This window comes from Solea solea, chromosome 11 (genome assembly GCF_958295425.1).
Source record: "Solea solea chromosome 11, fSolSol10.1, whole genome shotgun sequence".
Taxonomy (NCBI): domain Eukaryota; kingdom Metazoa; phylum Chordata; class Actinopteri; order Pleuronectiformes; family Soleidae; genus Solea; species Solea solea.
The window spans coordinates 3273739-3295947 of record NC_081144.1 but is presented as its reverse complement, the minus strand read 5'-3'; the positions used below and the strand labels follow the sequence as shown (position 1 = coordinate 3295947).

At 41.2% G+C, this 22209-nt stretch overlaps 1 protein-coding gene across 12 annotated transcripts in view; it reads left to right on the top strand.

Annotated features, from left to right (window-relative positions):
* The first annotated feature begins 3863 nt into the window (after positions 1 to 3863).
* The window catches only part of LOC131468161 (serine/threonine-protein kinase WNK2-like), a 46368-nt gene continuing 28022 nt past the window's right edge, over positions 3864 to 22209 (top strand). For 6 of the 12 annotated variants that reach the window (XM_058642137.1, XM_058642136.1, XM_058642135.1 and 3 more), the window contains exons 1-4: positions 3867 to 4445; positions 5618 to 6409; positions 21832 to 22004; positions 22092 to 22209. The exon at positions 22092 to 22209 is cut by the window's right edge and continues 103 nt beyond it. In XM_058642137.1, the coding sequence (XP_058498120.1) occupies positions 5786 to 6409; positions 21832 to 22004; positions 22092 to 22209 (915 nt within the window). In that variant the 5' untranslated portion in view covers positions 3867 to 4445; positions 5618 to 5785. Of the gene's footprint in view, positions 4446 to 5617; positions 6410 to 21831; positions 22005 to 22091 lie in introns of all 12 variants that reach the window. The other 6 variants (XM_058642132.1, XM_058642129.1, XM_058642128.1 and 3 more) reach the window with 3 other exon arrangements.

The following is a 22209-nucleotide window of genomic DNA, read 5'->3' as shown; positions in this document are numbered from 1 at the left end:
AAACAAAACATTTTCAGTAAAGTTGGTCATGTAGAAGTGTTTAGCCGTTCCCCAGTGGCAACGACAAATGCACTTTTTGATTTTTAACTGGAAAGGAATGAAGTAACTGAGCTGAAACAGCAAAAGGACGCTGAGGTAAAAATCCAATCAGGCCGGATATTTAAACTGGTGCCAAGTCATGCAATGCTTTAAAACTGCTAAAAAAACAGACTAGAGAGCACTGGTATGTCCCTATTTCTAATTTTACATAAAAATAAACAAAAAAAACCCAAAATGTTTCAGCAACCATAGGCAAGAAAGTGGTGCCATGACTTTTTAAAGTTCTCGGTATTCATTATTGACTCTGGCTAACTTATGTTACATGACACTATCTCTGACATAAGTTCCAGCCAATAACTACTGTAAGTTCTGGGGCAGCCTGTTATCACCCAACCTTTATAACGTCAAGGTGATATAACTCTGCATGGCCCCCTTCAAGTCCACATGCACTCACTCCTCTGTCATTCTTGGGTGAATAAAACGATGCCCATTATAATAAAAAAGCTGCCAAAGCTGTAACTTTTTTTTTTTTTTTACAGATTTTTGGGGCCAAACTGAACCAAAACAAACACAGATTTCCCCTGTGTATTCAAAGCGTTGGCTGACGTCCAAGCAGAAGAAATGAACTCATTCAACTTGCACACCTAATCCTCAACTGTCCCCCTCCCCTCCTCTCTTTTCTTTCCCGCCCCCCCCACGTCGCTGCACTAGCTCATACAGTGGAGCTGAATAACCTGCACATCACTTTACTGACAGACTCCGGCGTCAGGACCGTGAACCACGACGCTGTGCATGTGACGTGTGGGGAAAAAACTCTCTGCTGCAACAAAGCATGACACCACTTAAGACACAGTGAGACCGTTCATTTATTATTTAGCCAGATGAACTCACCGTTCTGTTCGGCAACGTGATGAAAAAGCAAAGGAACGTATAGCAAGTGTAACAGTGTTTGTCTGTGTGTGTGAGTGAGTGTGTCCCCTTTATACATCTCTCTCTTCTTATTCCTTGTACATCAGCACTTCCTCACTTTCCATCCATCACGTCCTATCAGCGGCCTCCCTCCTTCTCTCCCTCGCTCACCTCAAACCCTGGCTCTCCTCCAGACGAGGATCGACCCACGTGTAAATCTAATTTCCGTGATTCTCTGTAGGGCCCTTTAGTTTTTACGGCCTTACGCGGCGCGAAAGCAAACATGGCTGTTTCAGATCATACTCGGATCATAAAAAAGGAGAAAGAAAAATCACGCCCCTAAAAGAAAGAGACACACAAAAAGGGAAAGTTCAAGATTGAGCCTATATTGTGCTGCACTGAAATCTGACACAGAATCTGATTGGTGTTAGATTTCAGTGCAACACAGGCACGGATATTAAAAGCCCCGAGAAAGCCCACTGTGCAAAAATAACACCAGTGGATTGATTCTGTTCCTATTGACTGACACTGTTGGGAGACACATTGCAAATGACACTGATTGCTCATTTTATCGAGCGTAAGAGTATTGCATTCTGCATCTGCTGGCTGAGCTCTGCACAGTCACAACGTGCTATCTGGCTGCCAGTTTATCTCCCCCTCTTTTCCTCCTTCCTTCTTCCACACACACACACACACACACACACATCTATCTGGAATTAAATGGCGCCGTTCAAACTGTGACCATGTGGAAGAGACGACACAGGGAGGTCAATTTCCCTGCCCTGTAAAACCGGACGCAGCCCTGAATCATACCTTTTATTTGCAATCACTTGTCAAATGGCAACTTCTATTGCCACATAAAACACAATAGGATGACATTATGTAACTCTACAAATCTGTGTGTGTGTGTGTGTGTGTGTGTGTGTGCATATTTCTGACCAGTGGAATGGAAACAAAGGAGGGCATTCATTATTTACAAGTTCACTCAGGTGTCAGCACTCCGTCAAACGTCCCTCAGCTGAACCAGACTGCTGCCATCCGATCCAGCAGAAACAGACGTGAAGCTCGCGCCGTCAATGTTTTTCTTTGTTGACTTGATTCTGTGTTGACATGCAGAGAGCACGGTACGTTCTGTTCTGCAGATTCAGTGCTCAGCGTGTCGTTCCTTTTTCCCCTCATATGAAAACATTAGAATGCAGCAGAGCAACACCATTGGAAGTCTCTGATGGGTGATTTATTGCATGATTCCGGCACTGAATTAAACATAATATTGACCTAATGCTCAATGTGTCCATTTGACGGTTCACTATCTACGATATGCACATTTGACTTTTTTCCCACTCATCTTTATTTGTAACAATATAGCATACTTTCCCACTCAAATCGATATTAAAAAATGAGCCTTTTTGGCTTACTCTGGCATATTTATTTTAGAAATTAGAATTATTGTCCGTGACAAAAAACCCAAATACATTTATGTAAAAAAAGAAACTATGGCTGCATCCTTTCTAAATTGTGAAAAAACAGAACTTAAAGTAGTTCCCTAAATGTGGCTTCAATGCAGGTCAACTTTCATTCGGACATATTTTCTTTTTTATAAATACAAAAAAAAGATCTTTAAATCTTAGCCCAGTTCCTCTTTCCCTGTTGCTGTTGTTTATTATTTTGCTCCCGCACCTCACCTGCAGGCTGCAGCTCTGGGGAAGAGAACCAGATGCACGTACATTATTTTATTTATCAGCTGTGATTATATGAGTCCTTCCTTCTTTTTGTGTGTGTGTGTGTGTGTGCGTGTGTGTGTGTGCAGGGGTGTTGCAACAGGGTATGCAAAGCATGCAAGTGCCTGGAGTCACCAGCTGAGAGGAAACATGCGGATGAGAATACATAAACAGTCACTCTTAGGGACCGTACACAAAAGTTTTTTATTGTGTGGGCTTTTCTTCACAGCAAACTGGCGTTTTGAGAGCGGGTCCCAAAAAATGGTCAAAAAAAACACCCTTGCGTTTTTGTGTATGTCAGTGATTGTGAAACTTTTTATACCAACACCATTATCACCAACGTCAATATACACTGGTGTCATTTTTTTTGTTATATGTTTCACACCAGTTGAGAATTCCTCAGCTCCACTGTGATCACAGACCCTGGTTCATAGAACAGTATTTCGGATTTTCCTCCAGGTACCACCAGAGAAAACTGGCGTACCACTGGTGGTACACGCACCACAATTTGAGAACCACGGCACTACAGTTTAGAGTTGTTTGTTATTTTCAAAAACTTTTTGAAAACAAGAGGAAAATCGTGCTTCCGTGTTGAATGTGTGTATAAAAATAAGGTGTTAGAGCACTTGAGAGGGATGTTCCAAGTTACATAAATATGTATATATATATATATATATATATATATATATATATATATATATACATATAAATATAAATATATATACATATATGTTAAAATTAAATGATATTTTTAATGGTAAAATATAATTATTTCTGACTTCTTAAATGTGCACACTGCAAATTTTGCAATAAAATGGTGTATTCAGTTTGTCATTATACACACACATATGTATATATGTATGAGCAGTGTATATGCATATATGTATGCAAATATCGGCAGATTATTTGGTCGATTGATGAATCGATCCACCTCTGTCTGTTTCATGTGATGATAAAAGCTGTGGAGGAACATTTTGCAGATGATTCGTGTGTGTTTTTCCACTTATAAAATCTATATAAAGAGTCTTTGTTGGAGTTGCTGGTGTGAAATGTGTGTCATGTTGCAGCAGCAGCAGCAGCAGTATAACAGCAGCATAAAACAGCAGCAGCAGCAGCAGCCGACTCTCTGTTTCTGCTGTGGCGTGTCAGGGAGCTGTGTGATTGGACGAAGCCACAGTCGTTACCAGGGGCGTGGAACCAAGCGAGCTGAATGGGAAGCACATTTGTGAAGCTCCTCGCCGCCGGTGTAGTCGCACACAACGACGGGTCGGGACGACAAGGGACGACGACTAGCAGTCGTACACGTAAATAAATCTCCGTGGGGCTGACGGCCAAACTCGAATTGCCCGTGTTATTTTAAAACTACACCCTCCACGCACCCACGCACACACACACACAGAAAACACGAAGGAGAAGCGGAGACACTCGGCATCTTTCGTGTCGCCAACGAAGAGGGAGAGAGGGATGCGGGGAACCCAGAGGAGATAAATAGACTCGTCCTCTTCCACCGTTGCCACAATGGAGTCAGTTTTTGGTTAGCTAACGGCGAGTTGAAGGGGAATTTGTTTGCAGCGGCTGTTTGTCGCGGAAAATGAGGATAATATGGAGGTTTTAAAGTGCCCCTAATGTCGTGGACGTTCAGCAGTTTAACGTAAAGTGACGTTTTTTCTGTCAAGGCACTGTGTGTTTGGGTAGCTCGTGTGTGCGAGTAGCTGCTGCCGCCGCCCGGTGCTGCTGCTGCTGCTGGTGCTGCTGCATTTCTTCACCTTTTTGAAGTAGGTGAGTAGCATCTGTTTCCACTATGTGAAGATTAATGGACGTTGTTTAAATGCTGGGGCAAATTTAAACTTCACAAAAAATGACAAACCAAATGTTAACTCGTCTCGTGAGATGCGGTTAGCTAGTCTTTCTTTCACCTGCACCTGAACTACGAGGCTTTCTGCTAACAGTGACAATCAAAGTGTGGGTCGAGGTCCCCCGGTGGGCCCAGTAGGCACCGCAGGTGGACCATGAGAAATCATAAAAAAAAAAGTTTAATTTTTAACTGTGAAAATTAAGTAAGAGTTAACTGTGCAATGTTGCAGATGAAGTTTTATTATGTACAGTTAATATTTTATGAAGCATTTTGTTTTGTATGGAGCCTTGGTAGGGTCATGGTGGGAAATATTTTTAGACTGAACTTTTGCATTCCCTCACTAAAACTTTCACGTTCCCTGGCAGTAGTTTTCCCTCCCAGGTGCTACCCAGAGCTCCCAGTGCCTCAGGCGGCCCTGCATGGCACTTGCTCCCTGCGAGAACTCCACAGTTCCAATTAAAGAAGCGGGATAGCCAGAACAACTTATGAATTTGATCCCCGGCTCTCCCCAGCTGATAGGTGCCTGAGGCGAGCTCTGGGTAGCGCTGGGGAAGGAATTGCGAGAGAATGCGAAAGTATTTCAAGGGAAAACAAAAAGTATTGCGAGCCAACACTAAATTGCGGTCTAAAAATACCACCATGACTCTACCGTAGTTTAGTTTAAATGATATTTCCTGCGTGTGAAATATATTGTATTTATGGAAAAACTTAACAAAAGCACTCACTTTAGGTTGGTGGTGGAAAATTGGAAAAATATATTCATATTTTACATGAATAACTTGAAAATACTACCTGGCTTGACAACATAACGTCCTATTTTGAAGTGCCACAAAGGAGAGGGAATATAAGTAATGTTTTTGACAACAATAGTTACATCAGTTCATCTCTGTGCGTTTTTCTGAAAACCCATGCACATGAGCTGGATTTTCACAATTGGGAACGGCTATTTTTAAACAAATTTTCTTGTCTTTTTAATCCACCTGTTAAGTGAAACCACTGTAATGGCGGATGCAGTTCACATAATAGCGTTAGTATTGTCTTACACGCTGGTCATTATTGGATTTTGTTTCATTGACGGCCATCATTTCTTTTGCAGCATCTATACCGGGTAAAACCTCTTCAGTGCCATCCATTCCAGGGTCGTGAGGAGCCTCTGCAGAAAACCGGGCCCTACAGGTGTCCGTCATTGAATCTGCATGCTGGGAAGTGAAGCCATGGCCCGAATGACCTGGAAACCAAAGTGACTGAAACTTTAAGAATCACAATGGAGCCAGAGTCTAATTCATACTCTGGGACCCACCAAGAACTGAAATATCCATCTGTACCCAACTCTCAATGTGAGGTGATCATGGGTGATATCAACCTCATTGACCCAGTAGTGAGGGGTGGGAGTGATCCCAGTGCGTACCCTTCGTCCAGCTATCAACGGAACGTGCATCAAAAATTTATCAGGAGAAGTCTCTGGTTCTCAGAACCAGACGAGCAGTCATTTGAAGCACCTGAATGTGATAACAGGAATAAGATCCTGAACATTAACCTACGAACAATAGTGGACAGGACTCGGGGGACTAGCGGGGGTGTTCAAGAGGGGTCCAGCACCGAAAGTCAGGGTATTCAAAAAGACAGTGCGACAGAGAGTGCCAGCGCCGACGAGGAGAAGGAAAAAGGTGGAGTGGCATTAAATGTTGTTTGTAATGATGGTGCCAAATCCACTGTCAAGGCAGCCAGTGAGGAGAACGAGGAGGAGGCCGAGATGAAAGCGGTCTCCACATCTCCAGGAGGAAGGTTCCTTAAGTTTGACATTGAGCTGGGGAGAGGTTCCTTCAAGACGGTCTACAAGGGCCTGGATACTGACACCTGGGTGGAGGTTGCCTGGTGTGAGCTGCAGGTAAAGTACCACTGCTGTCCATCTAGTCTCTTAAGCTGCTTTTACCTTGAAAGTGTCGGGTGTAGCCACAATTTTTGAAATGGTAACACCCTTCTCAATGCTAGTGGTTGGTCTGTTTTGTGGTGTTTTACTTACCCGTTACCCGTGCATGAGTATTGACATCATGGATGTGCAGACAAACAAAATGAATGGGACAAAGATAAAACAACACCTTCATTTACTCAGTGAAAATGCTACGGTGGTGTTACTATTTTGTGTCTTTTACTTTGGCCCCTCTTTCAGTCGATCTTTTAATTGATCCAGTTGAGGACATAAAAAATGTTGAACACTGTTGTAAAGAGTACAGTTCGTGACATACTTTAATGGCTACCACTGGAAGATAAATGCGTCGTAGCATTGTGCCGGAAGTGACGCAGCACTGGCAAATATAAAGCTGATGAAGGCAAAATTTACTCCTAATAACTTCCTTGAGCTCCTTTTACTTCCAGTCACATTTCCAAATAACATTTGTGATTTAAAATTTCCAATATAGATCTAAAATCTGCTCTGTTTACCTTACTAACTTCTGCAGACAACAACTGTAGAACATTTCTGCATGGCTGGCTGACAGCTTACCAGAAATAGCCGGGGCTGGCTTACTGAAAACCAGCAAGAGACCGTGCGTATAGTCGTACGGCCGAGCAGTAAATGATAATTAAACACATTCCAGCTGGTGAAAAACCTGTTAAAACCCAGGACTGAACTGTTTTGACCAGTGGGAATGGGGTATTTGTGACGCCCAAGCATACTCTCAGTTAAATAGTCATCAGTGATGTCTGTCAGTAGAGGAATGCTTGCGTGCCTGACTCTTAGGGAAGCTCTCTCTCTCTCAGTGCTCTGTGTCGATGGAAGGTTCACACATCATGACAGCATAATGGTGATGTCTTCAGGGGGCTGTCAATCAACCCGGGGTCTCATGAGAGAGTCCACTAAGTTGCAAATGGGTTACCACCACCACCACAACTAAATCTCAAATGGTTTACTCAGGAATAGTGATTGACAAGCATTAGCTGCTGACGTGGGGATGGCTATCACCATTGAAGTATTGTGATCAGCATTTTTACAAACGCACACAAGGAGAGTCTATCTTGTCTTGTGTTGCTCAGACACAAGAAAATCAGCAGCTTAGACAGTGCAAAGGTATTAACTAATTATTTCCATCACTTGGAGACTGCAGTGGGATTATCTCTCTCTCCCTCTCCCTTTCCCTTTCTCTCTCAGGAGGCTTAAGGGGGGGGACTACAGTGAGCATGACCGGCCCCTCAAAGAAAGAAAACTTTTACTGCGAATTGTTATTCCTTTATGATACAGATTAAAATAGTTGAAAGAGTCGTTTCACATTCAACCACCCTTTCTTTTCGCCCCCCTAATCATTGGGCTAGCTGCTAATGTAATGAGACTGACTCTGGTTACTGAAGGGACCAGAGCCAGAGGGATACGTCTGTGAACTCTGTCCCAGCATGTGAGCGTGCATGTTATGAGCTGTGCTACTCGCCGCATCCCTCCCTCCCTCTGTGCAACAGGAGGTAGACAGACAGGAAGCAGATGAAGTGCGTTGTAGCCTGCTGTGAGGCGTGTGGCGGGTCTGTGGCCTCGGTGAATAACTTGCATAGGATCCGGAAAACATGTGGAGTCAGTGACCGGAGGGACTGAAGAATGTGTCCTGCTTGATGCAATGAATAGAGCTAAACCTGTTTTGGATGACTGTAGCATCACAAGGCAGTGACACATCTTATCGCTCAAAGAGCTTTAAAGATAACGTGACAATCGGCTAAGAATGAGTACAATTGCAGTGAGAGACGCATAATTATCTCATTTGGATGATGACGTTTCCCTCAGTGTGACAACACTGGACTCCACAGATAACAGGATGTGGAACAGGAAACAATTTGTGGGATTTTATTTCCCCCCAGTGAGGCATGTTTAAACTCCCTCTAGTGGTCAGTCAATAATCTGTGCTAATCACCATGCAAATCATCATGTAATGTTTGTCATTTTCTCACATTTTTGTTTTTTAGCTTGGAGTCAATATTCCTCTATAAAAAAACTGCTAATGCTAACATTAAACAAAACACTGAACTGATTAATGTGTTTCATTAGAGCACCCGGTCGTTCATCTGCTCCTGAGGAGCAGAATCATTGATTAAGGAGGGGCCCTCATAAATTCACCACAACTATTTGTGATCTGTTAATTATTCCTGCGTCTAGAAATGTAAACTATTTAAACGGGTTTATAACGAGGCGTATTTGTCCAAACTTCAATTATATTCAGGCAAAGTTAGGTTTGAGCAGCTCCGTTTCATTTTAATTTAATTCACACCACAAACCATTTACACCAACTGTTTGTGTGTATTTTGGGTGTGCCCACATCCCATTTTGGTGTTTTAAAAGTTGCTGCACCAGTCTCAGGTTTCAAACAAGTTATGCATTTTATCTCTTAACCAATCATAGATGTGCTTTGTGCTCGGCATGGAATAATCAATCAGAGGGTCATCTCCCATTCCCCTCAAGAGACTTAATTGCTATTTTTAAATATGTGATATTTATGCAGTCACTCATCTTAGCCAAACATCATCAATGTGCCTGGTCACACATTATCTTATGACAGAAACTCCCATACAAAAGCTTTTTAATGCACTTTCATTGTCTATAGCGGATGCTAAATTGGCTTTTATGGAAAACAATGAAAATTGTATGGGATCAATTGACAATTTCCATGACTGCTTTAACAGAATGAAACTTAACACGTGCAGCTTTGTAGCTGATGAGTGAATCCATTTAAACACAAACTGAACATGATAAAAATCAAAAGTTAAAAGTCCCCTATTTACTTAAAATGTGGCAATGAAGAGACCACATTTGCTCTAAGATAACAGAGAAGGTTTGCCTGTAGGTGATGTCAGCTTTGCATTTATCAGTAAACTGTGGTAGAAAACACGGGAAACGGATGAGTTGTATGTGTTAGGTAAGGCAAAAAGAGATATGACTATACAGGACTTTCTTGCCTGGACATTTAAATCTGGTGCTGTGTTTATTCTCCCTTTCCTCACGCCCTCTCTTTCTCATAACACTGACCCTTTCCTCCCATGCCCATCTCCCTCACATCTCTGATTCTGTGCCAGGCTGCTGGCACAACACAGATGGCTCTGGCTCATGCGAGGATGTTAATTTGAGCGAAAGATAATGCGAGTTCTTCATTGTCGAGAAGGAATATATATTTCTCTTGCTTCTGTTTGCCTTGTCTCGTTCTATTATTGCTCAATGGAATTTATTTTAAACTTCCTGTTTCTGCCAGTTGTGCGTCTGTGTATAGATTTTAATCTCGGTGTTGAATGCTGTGTACACACGCTTTGCAGATAGAGTTTACTCCTGATTCGGTGCAGACTTCTCTGTGGTATTTGGCATGAAGTTTGTTGTTCTGTCTGTGAACGCAGATCTAGATTTGGCAATGGTCAATGCATTGATATAAAAAGCAACCTGTGTGTGGGTGTTTTGCTTTGGTTCTAGACATGAGATTTTTCTGTAGAGTGGATTAGATCGATGCTGATGTACATTTGAGTATTGCTTGTCTCCTTCTCTTTGGATTAACCATGTAAGCCATTGAACAATCCCCAACCTTTGACCGCTTACATGGGACAAAAAAAAAGGAATAAGTTGGCCAAATGGGTCATTAGTTACAGTCCACTGGCTGCCAGGAGAGCCAGGGAGGCAAAGGTGGCCTGACCCAGTGGCTGTCAATAACAGTGGTTATCAGTGGGCCTCATCTTCAGGCATGCCTCAGCTTCTGTGTCTGAGTAAGGGCTGTGGAACAGCTCTTGTAGGCTTGTTTTCAAGAGTCTAGTTTGGGGAAATGTACACACTCCTGTAGAGGATTTGCTCAGAAAATCTTATGAGTTTAAATCTCCAGTGTGTACGTTTAAAATTAAGGATCACTAAAAACATAATTGCTAACAGCTCTGCTAACGACTGTACGCATCATAACGTTGTGCTGGAAATGGCGGATTATTGGCAAAAAAACAGCACACGATGGCGATAGTCGCGTGTTCATCTTCGTCTTATGTTAATAGTGATGCCAACGATGATTTAAAAACACCCACGTCATGATTTAATAGCAGCCATGTGCTTTGCTGAGTCATTTGAATCATTCCCACTGATGGGTTGAAAAAATAAACCAATATTTAAACCTGGGGATTTAATTTTTCTTTTGACTAGTGGGATTGGGTGTATAATTTTGTCAGGACATTTGTCAGTGGCCTCTTACCAGAAAGGATATTGCTTTTTTTTTTTTTGCTGTTTATTTGTCAGCCTTCGTTTAAAAGTGTGTGTCCATTTGCACTGCTGTAGAAACAGTGCGGCCCAAGTTGGCGGCCTTCATAAAGCAAGGCCCTTCTGTAAAGTACATACAGTATGAAAGGATTGTCCTAAAGCTAACAGAGATAAACTACTTTGAATAAGTGAACAAAGTCAATCTCAGAATTTCAAATATGCTATCATTAGATAACCCTCCCTGGAGTTGCTGCACGTAATGATTTCAACTGTGTAGTCCAGTGATATACAGATATAGTTTAACCTGGCATGTTGGTTTAGTCTGGTACCATAATCTTAATCTGGCAATGTCTTAAAGAGATGCCATGGAAGAAATGTTTTCTTTTTACTTTATGTTAATGTATGTGTAAAAAGAAAAGACAGCTGTCAGAGAGGCATTCATTTAAGTGTTTTGCAGTGGAGCTGAACTTGAGTGCATTTTATTGAGAGGTATCTACTGTTGGCTCACTTGTTTTACAAGCAGGAGAGGAAAACAATATCAGAAACACATTTAAATATAATGCAGTCCATTACAACACCACTGCCAGCTACATTTGTACTAATAAATACATGGTTGTATATCAACGTTCTATAGTTTTGGAAAAAGGCTAGAATATAGCTATAAAATTCAATTAACCCACCCACAAAAGGGCTGTTAATGATACCACACGAGCCAAATTGTACATTAGTCTGTAGAAGTACTGTGTGTGTGTATGTGTATGTATGTATATGTGTATATATATATATACATATATACATACAAACAAACAAACAAACAAATATGTGTGTGTGTATATATATAACTATACAATCCCTTGGGTATATATATATAAATATAAATATAAATATATATATATATATATATATATATATACCCCCAAGGGATTGTATAGTTCACGTTTGGCAAAAGGCCATTTTTAAGAGGATTTGGCTCAATGTGGCACAAGTACAAAAGTGTGAATATGATCTTTTTATAAGATCTAAAATGCTTAAATATAAACAGCAGGAAATTTAATTTGTTCATGTGGTGAAGCTACTAGTTCTTGTCAAATGTGTTTGACAAGAAAAAAAGGTGATGGCAAATTCTAGTTCTGGATTTAAATCCATTTTTAGAGAGGATCTCTGTGTGGGATTTTTTCTCTTCCTCTTTTACTGTAGTGCACTTTTTAATTGCATTTGTCATGTGTATTTATAGTTTATAGACATTTTTCCTTTTCACATTTTTATTATAGTTGGACTGTAACTAATGGATATGTTCGCCATTAGTTGTGTTTGTACTACTCAATTCTGTCAGTCCTTGTTTTGTCTGAAATAGATATTCCAGCAGTGAGTGCCTGGTGTCTTGTATCGACCTGCACTGGTTTGTGGCTTTTATGTCAATATGACATTTTGCACAACTGCAGGTTAACTACACTCCTGCAGTCTAACCTTGAGCTGATTAAGATTCCGTCATTCTTCCAACAAAGTGTCACAACTGCTTTGTGATCCCTTTTGTAAAAGCCTTTATTATGAATCAACCTGGAGGAATTCTGGGGAATTCTGTTTCCAGTTAAGGCATCCTGCTTAGCTTCTTTCTTTTTTACCTCTGCATCACTAAGCTATTTATGAAACAATAAGCAGTCACAAATGGCCACACTGTAGCACCACAGTCTTAAGTCACTGCAATGGTAAACTGTAATTAACAGCTGATTTCATTTGTAAAGCTCCTTTTGTGCAGGAACCTTTTTTGAGCAGTGTTTTCTAATGAAATCACTGCTCAAAACACCTGAGAATAAGGAAGACTGACTCATTGTATTCAGCTGCATCAGATGAAAAGAGGCTGTGTGGTCATTTTTAGAGGCTTCTTTAGCAGTGGTTTTTGTACTTGGTTAACTGACACTAAAGGGTCTTTATTATAACATTACATTACACTACATACATGATAAGAGGTGTACCAGAGAGAAAAATATGGAAAAAGGTAGTAAGGTAATAGGTTATAGGTAGGTAATAGTCCAGCTGTTTTGCTTGTATGTGTATGGCTACACAACTTAATCTTCATGTGCCCAGTGGACCGTCCATCATGACAAACAAATTACTAATAAAAAGTACACAAAGTACTTATAGATAGATATGAAAGAGTACCCAGGTCACTGCTAATTCAGAACATATGCAAGGGAATTTAAATATAAATTAAGAAGAGAGAACCTTAAACAGAATAAAAGATTATTTGGATAGTGAAAGAAATAATTAAGAAAAAAAACTCTTATACAACAATATAAGCTAATTTACAGCTGTATCTCATTGACAGGAAACATAGAATTACATCTTACTAGGAGAGGGTGGATAGAAACCCCAGCCTATTGGGACATGATGGGTCAGGCTGGTTTGTGACAACATTTTCCAGATTATGTTAGGTTCAATCACATTGGGTTAGCAAGTCTGTTTGACATGTTGCTTTAATAAATACAACTGATGGATCCTCTGCTACATCCAGGTTACTATATTTTTGTTTAAAACACAAAGTCTGCTGTGAGATGCATGTGTTGTCCACACTACCACAGGAGGTGAATATGTTTGAAAATGCTGCGTCTTCACTTTTATTTTAAAAGCTTAAAAAATGATGATTCAAGACTCGGCACTCTTTTTTGATTTATCTTCTTTCATTACTCGACTATTAGTCTACTGTAAGTTTCATCGTCATTCTCATAACATAAAAATTCAGCCCACGCCGCACTCCTGCCTTTGACAGCACCACTATTATTCTCTCATTAATCACTGGATCTTTGATCCTAAAGAAATTCTCCTCCTACTTTGGCTTCCATTTGCTGAAACCTGACATAGTTTAGTAATGTGAATTTTAAATGTATTGTCCAGCAGTCTGTGTATCTAATTTAACCCGCAGCTAAAGTTTAACTTAACCAACTAAAGCGTTGAAGTAGCATTTGCATTGCACAGCTGGCAGAGAAGAATTTAACACATTTTGTTTTATAATAATTCATGTAAAGGCACCACTGGAAAGAAGACATAAAGCTGCTTTCAAGTTTTCCCTTGCAGGGAAAAGGCTTGCTTGTGTTTTGGCAGTGTGGTGTTGAGCCTGGGTTAGAGAATTATGCTGAATAAAGACTGTCCCTCTGGCTCTGTGCCCCTACACTGCAGCAGCTGATAAAATGGTCAAGGGAGGGGGACTTGGCACTGCTGCCCTCGTGACTCGGGACATCTCTACCCATTTCACCATTCTACTGTAGCTTGTTCCCAGCTCCAAACATCATCATTACTGATCAGGTTAAAGGGTCACATGTACAAGGCTGCTTACCTTCCATACTCTCGGTTTTACCAGTCCTATCTGGATTGGACTGTTTTGCGTGGGCATTGAGCACAGTATTGAATACTTGTGTAAACTTCAGGACGGATGGGCGTTAGTGCCATCCTGGGTATCATAGCACCACAGCTATTTGTAGCTGGTATGGTGTGTTTCAGTATGTGTGTTACATTAAGTCTGTGTGCGCATGAGTGTGTGTTTGTGTGTTGAATATGCCACCACCAGCTGTTGTCCCTTAGGTGCTGCTGGACACACTCGTTAGACACTGCTTCTTGTCAGCCTTGTTGATTTGGTCCTTATGCTGTGTTTTCATTATGGTATGGCAAGGTTTGGAATTGTAAAGCCCTGGGTCAGGCTTGCATTTCGACTGAGAATGGTACCTTTACTTGGTTGGCTGGCTGTGGGCTGTGCCCGTTGGCCATGTCGGCGAGAAAAGCAGTGTGACGCTGTACCGGTGTGATGTCAACACGACACGGCAGACAAAAAAAAGCTGCTTGATGTCCTCAAGTTTGTTGTTTTCTGCTCGGTTTGTGGCTGTTTCTCTCAACAAGACGTCAAGCTTTGTATAAGAAGAGACTGCATTTGTTGAAGAAACACTGGTCGCAAGGGAGTTACGTTTATCTGTCGCCAAATCAGGTGATTGTCGTGTACCCAAGGGAAGGGTGCCGTTGGGGGCAGTTATTTTGGTACTTTTTCAAATGGAAACACAAAGAAAATACATACCCTACCCCAAACCAAAACACTACGGTGGAAACAGGGTTTATTGATTGAGATAGTTTAAGAGAATCAGCAAAAGTTCTGCATCGTATCATCTTTTTATCCACATGGAACAAGTGTTTTGGGAGCCCCTTAATGCTATTTTTTGGAAAACAGGTCCCAGAGAACCCTTGCATTTTCATTTTACTTTACATTACATTACATGTCATTTAGCAGATGCTTTTATCCAAAGCGACTTACAAGGGAATTGAGTACAAGCTGCCAGGGGTGGAGTTGAACTTGCGACCATGAAGTCTTTTGACAAAGGGTCTTAACCACTGAGCCACTCCACCCTCTATATACAACAATATGTAACTTTGGGTAAACAATCATGCCATAGCCCTACCTCTGTATGCGTCTTGTTTGGCATGTTTAGTTTCTTTCTGTGGCAGCGTTACGGCGCCACATACAGGCCTGGCATATACAGAACAGCTAATAATAACACCCTGTGAGGTCTTCTGCTGCTGTAGTCCGTCTGCTTCAAGGTTTTGCTGTGTTGTGCGTTCAGAGATGATCTTCTCCATACCTCCATAATAAGTGTTTATTCGGGTAACTGTGGCCTTTCTATCATTTCAAGACAGTAGGTAATTCTACTCTGACCTCTGCATTATTGCATCGAGAACTGCTACTCACGGGATATTTTTCAGATTATTCTCTGTAAACCCTTGAGTTGGTTGTGCATGTAAATCCCAGTTGATCATCAGTTTCTCTAATACTCAGACCAGCCTGTCTGGCTCCAACAACCACACCACGTTCAAAGTCACTTCAATCAACTTTCTTGGCCATTTTGATGCCAGGTTTTAACTTCAACGGGTCATCTTGACCGTGTCTACGTGATTAAATGCATTGGGTTGCCAATTAACAGTCTAACTAGTGCGTAATAAAGTTGATGGTGAGTGTGTATCATGATTTTCTTCTTAGATGGCTCAGCAAATTTGAGAGACAAAATAATATTGCCAGTGACTTGTCCAGGGGTGTCCTGTGTTTTGCCGTTTGTCAGTTGGGATTGGCTCCAGTTACCCTCATAACCATCAAGAGGATAAAGTCGTTGAAAAAGTTAGGATGGATATATTTTACTGACACTTGCCTTTTTTTTCTTAAAACTCTGATAGTGATATCAGCATTGATCTCAAAAATCCTGCGCCATTCGGCCTTAATCAAGGTTGTGATCAGTTGGTGGTTGTCAGTGGGATTGCATAAGCCCCAGCATTGGTCTTTTGAGGAGGCAAGTGTGTAATCGGCTTTGTTTTTGTTTGTTTCTCTTTGTCAAAGGACTGTTTGTCAGCTTACGTGTTAAGATTGTGACAGGAAAGAGGTCTGTAAGAGGTTTGTTTGCTGTAAACCATATTGGCTAACTCCTCCTGGTCACAATCAGCCAGACAAAGCTCATACACTTATACTCATGCAACAAACTTAAGGGCCATTTACAGGTCATACAATTCTAGTTCTAAGCTGAGCAGTGACATAGTACTTTGTTTTCGTCCTGTTAATTTCCTTGTCATACATCTCCCCGTCGTCACCTCTGTAATCGGTCCTCCTCCAGTTTTTCTGGGCTCACTTGAATGCAGCTAAAATCAGTCTGTCACACAGTGGTGTGTCATCTTGTCCCTGACTTTTAGCCTCTTTAACACATTTTCCTTGTTTAAAATGTACCATTGTTCCGGCAGCAGTAGCTGCGCTAGAAGGCATAGCTTCCACCAAGAGTGGCAGCATGACGGTAACACTAAACAGAGATAACACAGTATGACCACTGACCAGCTGAAGCTAGCCAGTGCCTCCTGCAGTCATGATGGATGGGAAACTATTCAGCTGTGGGCAGGCCGCTGGCTCATGGCTCGCTCCGCAACAGCTCTTTTTGCAGCAGCAGACGCACAGCAGTAGCCGTTGGTTATAAAGGATGGGTGCAGTGAGGTGGCACAATGGCCAAAGAAATGAGCATACCTCCTTCAACCTGGCAACAAGGGCTCATGTGCTTAGATGCCTAATATCCTCGTCATTGTTGTAATATCTAAATAATAAGATACAGCTCTTACAAATAATTATCCTGCATAAATGAATAAAGCTTGCCAGTTGTACTCATGGAGACTCAATGAGACAGAACATCATTTCTGAGCAACTGGTTAAGTAGTGCCAAAATTTGAATTGTGGTTAGGTTAAGGTTTGGGTTAAATATTAACTGGTTATAGTTAAGGATAACACTTTGTTAAGGCTGATCAAATGAGTGGAAGACAATGCCCTGTCCTCAGAATAATGGTTGCGTAAACGACTAATAGACAAATCTAATCTTTACCATTACTTCCATCATTTGACGTTTACTGTTACGTATTATCCAGCTTTACTTGATTTGAAGTGACATATTTTCCAACACTTATATAGTATAGAGGATATTAGATTTACCTGTCTAAGTCTTGTAGCAGTTTTAATTGTAAATCCCTGACAAATGTTTCCAATGTGTTCGCTGTAACAAAAGATCAGAATGAGGTCGAGTTAATGAGGTAACTAATCGTAATTAGGAAAGCAAAGCTGTAGAGACGGACTAATCCAAGAAAGTGTAATTTAGCTGCTGTTATTGGGACTAAAGCTGAAAACTTTTACTCCTTATACGTTTACTTTGCTGGTTTATTGATCCAAGACATTACCACAGATATATATATGTTCTTTCCACCTTAGCTTTACCTTAATTGTTTGAACTACAGGAACCAAAGTAAGTAAACTTTTTTTTGCCCCCAGGAAAGATGCGAGTGTTGATTAGACTCATATATTCCCATACAGTTTTTTAGTGTGAGCAAATACAGGACATTACCAAGATGTTTGCTGTAAATGTGGTCATTTGTAACATTAATATGACTACTTTGCACACTTTTAAATTTGAAATTGATGGTTCAAAATGAACTTCTTGTTGTATATACAAACACTGCATTTCAGTAACAGCATTAAAACACCATTACTGGTCTTTTTGTTGCTGCTAATCAGTGTATTTTATATTTTGGTGATATCGCAGTTTATTGTAGTAAAGTAATTCAGGAGAAAGCAGTAAGTGAGAAGTGGCCTGTTCAACCCCACTGCTCTCTTTCTCACAAGGGAGCAGTTTGACTCAATTAGTGAATAATTAGTTGCTGCTGTATCCTCCTGAGCCCCAGTGTTCATTTTTTTTGTCAAAGAGAAGGTGTAGTTACTGCGGGTATAGTTGGCTGCATCATTCAGTGATGCAATGTTTTGACTAGCCTCTCAACATTTATTCCTGCGCTCTGTTGTACACACAGTTGGTGTTTTATGCTTTTTTTTTCTTTCACTTACCTAATACGTTGCTGTTGTTTTTATGGTAGAAATGTCCAATTTAATGGTAAATCCTTCCTTTGACATGCCTGCAGAGCTCTCTTACTGTAAGCTTACACACGTCTTTGTGTGTGTGTTGGGGAGCAGAATGTCACGCCAAGGCTGCTAATTTGACAGATTTGTGTTGCATTGCACATTTTCGCTGCCGTCTGTGTGACTTTGATTTACTAATAAGAAGCAGCAGCAATATTATATTTTTAATCTCATATCCTTCAATTGAGAGGTGGTGATCCATGTGACACGTCATGCATATAAACTAAAAATCTGGATCATCACATAAGTAGAAGGAGGGAAGACACAGTGGTTAATTAAACTTTGTTACAGGTTACAGACTTCACAGTTATTCAGACTAGGGCTGCAACAATTATTAGTAATTACCTACTTAATATTTGCCTAATAATTGGTGTTATTTGTCAAAAAATAACTCTGATTTCATTTCAGTTTTCTCTCATGACAGTTGAAATTGTCTCTGAGGTTTCCAATTAACTTTCGTTTACAATTTCTTTGACATTTAAATGGACCAAACAATTTTAAGATGAATAGAGGAAACTTTAGCTGTTGTAATCGACATACTTGCTTTGTCAAGTCTTGGATCATCGGGTCAAGTAGCCGATCTTACAGCCAACTCTCCTCTCCAACAGGTTATTTATACTTAAATGGACAGTAGGCTGTAAAGATGGCATGTGACATTAGGTCAGGAACTTGATTTTAACGCATAGTTGAGCAATTACACGGTATATTGCTCAGCAGAGGTCCCAGGACTAATGTTTAAATCTATTACCTGGTCCGTCCAGAGAGACCCACTGTTTTTTTTATCTCATTCTGATGTATGTGTGCTGTGCCAGGTTTGGGCTACTAATAGAGTTCAGCACACAGATGTAGTGGGAGGAGTTGAGCATAGCTTTATAGATTGCTTCCTACTAATGTCACCATCTATTTTTCTGTCCCCACTGCCCTGTGTTGGCTCTCTGTGTGAGTTTGACGTTGCCTAGGTGGCTCCTTTGAGCAAGTGTGAAGTGTAACCTTGATGAGATTCCAAAAATTAATACAAACACAGTTTTGATTTCACACGCAACATAATAAAGAGCCCACTTCCTTCATAATAACAAGGAAGCAATTAACTGGCCTCATATATTGATGTCTCTGATTTGCTTTATCTCTTGTTTGTGCATTAGAGAGCGAGGAAACCTGATCCGAGCCTGTCAGACACACCATGTGCCAGGTTTGGGAAAAAAAAAAATTGTAGAAGCCGTAGGTTTCTGTGGAGTTTGTTTATGTTGGCTGAGTTTAGCCAACTTGTTGTGGTGCTTTAGTAAAATAAACGGAAGCAACACTTTGGCCTTACGCCCACAAAAACACAACTTTCCTTCAACTGTGTTTTTCTCTTTCGTTTATGTAAACACGGAATTGTTTCAAGAAATGTCTTCATACACACAAAACCCCCTAAAACAACTCTAAATACAAACTTGAAAACCATAGTATAGCTAAAGATGCAGGATATGACTATTTGGGCATAGGTCAGGTTTGAACATGAAAACCTCAAAGCCTTTTGGGGTTTTCCCTTGTGCTCAGTTTAGGGCAGTTGTGATTTGGTGTGTGATATTTCTTTTTTTTGAAGTAACCATTCATCAAATATTCACTGTGATAGATTTGAGATGTGATGGATCATTGACATGACAATACCATCAAAAACATATCTCCTCTAGGTTGTCATCCTGTTAGTAGAATTTGAAAAGTAAACTATCATTACTGAAACCGTTATCTGAGAAGTATGAACCCGTTGAGGCTAACGGCTAAGCTAACAGCTGAGTCTGCAGATTTGTTCATTCGTTTGCCATCTGTCGTGTAGCACCAAAATACTTCCCCTACTACTTTTTGTCGGTTTCAAAACAACTTAACACCCACTGTTGTCTTGTTATGATAAACAAAGAGGACAAGGATGTAGGCCAAGCTGCTTTCACAGCACCCTCTGCTGGATAGTTTGTTTATTACATGAAAATGTCTTGTGCGTTTCTAGGCTGAATATTTGTTGTATTGTTTCAAATTGCAATTTAGATTAAAAATTTAAAAAAAAAAGATGAAGATAAATTGTTTAGCTTTACCACCAGGTTGGGACAGAAGAATGCAGCCAGAGGGAGTGACATTCTCCCATTGTCTCAGTATCTATATGGATCTGTCTGTGCATCTCGCCATGCTGTGCAACACCTACCCGTGAATGTGGCAGGAGCCTGAAAGTCTACTGAGAGGGAAAACTGGAGTGGAGCTAATGGAGGTGTTTGTGTGAAGATCTGTGGTGGGTTATTCAAGAAATGCGACAACATTTTTCTTAAAGATGAGATGGGAAATTATGAGGATGGAGTGAAAAAGGGAGTAATGGGGATGGGAGGAGAGGGGTGTTGCCTAAAGGCAAGAAAGCTGCACTGCTTCAGGGTTAAAATTAGATCTTAGCTGTCTGTCTCATTCCTCTGCATCTCCTTTTAAACCTGCGTTTCAGGTAGACTCCAGGCCATATGCTGCTGCTCTGCAGCAAGGAACACTTGGGGGGAAAAAAACCTAACTTGGGCGGCCCCCGGCCTCTTGTCTTCTATTGCTCAGCTTGCCTCAGTAAAAAGGGTTCTCTGCAGAACTGAATTATTCATGTGACTTCAGAAGAGTGTGGTGAAAAATCCCCACCCCCCACACACTTGCACACAAAACCTGATATGACACACACACACTGTGCTTTATCTCTCTGTCACTCTACTCTTCAACACATTACATCATAGCACACATCTTTTCATTGTTAATTTTTAGGTTACTCCGGCTAGTGTTTGCAGTTGCTCTGCTTTTGCCTCTCCCTGGGAGTTCACTGTGGTTGTATAATTAAAAAAGAGTAGATATCGCTCAGTTGCTCAGTCTGCGTAGTCTGTCTCTGGTAGGGGTGGGATCCTGCTTTCAGTCCATGCTCGCATCTGTTTGTTACGTAAATTGTTGCGGTGGTGGTTAAGAAAAAAACGGGGAATTGCAGCAAAGAAACCCTCGGCACCCGAGCAAGAGCAACGTGCTCTGTCAGTGTGGGCACAGCCTTGCTGAGAACTGGAGAGGAAAGGGATGGAGTGAGTGTGTGTGTGTGCGTGGGATGGTTGGTGATGGAGAAGGGAGTGGTTGGTTGTTAGGGGTGCAGAGAGAGATATCGCAGATATCGGGGGGGGGGGGGGGGTCAAAAGGTAGTGGATGAGAGTGAGTGAGCGAGTGAGCAAGTGAAGGAGAAAGATGGAAAAGATCAATGACATGTGACCTTTAGCTGCAGTGTGCTGTGGGTGTGGCCATGTTAATGTGTGGTTTCATTCTCCCCGTGGAGTCATTGTAGCTGTGGTTTGTCACCCTTCTGTCTCTCCACCCTGACTCCATGTTAGATCCATGGAAGATAGAAGAAAAGCTTTGTCATGTTGCTGCTCTGTTGCAAGCTACTGATCTGGATTCTTCTCTCTCACACAAAATACTGACTGTTATCATCTCTGATACACATATGGTCCTTTTTTAAGAGATGTGCACAAGTCAAGACTGTCACCAACTTCCCTCGAAATTGTGCAGGGACATGCCTTCAGCAATACTGAGTTTTCTCCTGAAGCAAATACATTAATATAAATATGTCAGGTTACAGTTTCATGTTCGTTATTTCTCCTCCGTCCGTTGTTTGTCCCTCTAGGATCGTAAGCTGTCGAAAGTGGAGCGCCAGCGTTTTAAGGAGGAAGCGGAGATGCTGAAGGGGCTACAACATCCCAACATTGTCCGTTTCTATGACTTCTGGGAGTCGCCCCTCAAAGGGAAGAAGTGCATAGTTCTAGTCACAGAGCTCATGACGTCTGGGACGCTAAAAACGTGAGCGTTTGATCACGGCAGATATTCTACAGATGAGTCCTGACAATGTGACTAATCCAAATATGTGCCTCGATTTTCCTTCTACAGATATCTGAAGCGTTTCAAGGTAATGAAGCCCAAGGTGCTGCGGAGCTGGTGCAGACAGATCCTGAAAGGCCTCCACTTTCTCCACACCAGGACCCCACCCATCATCCACAGGGACCTC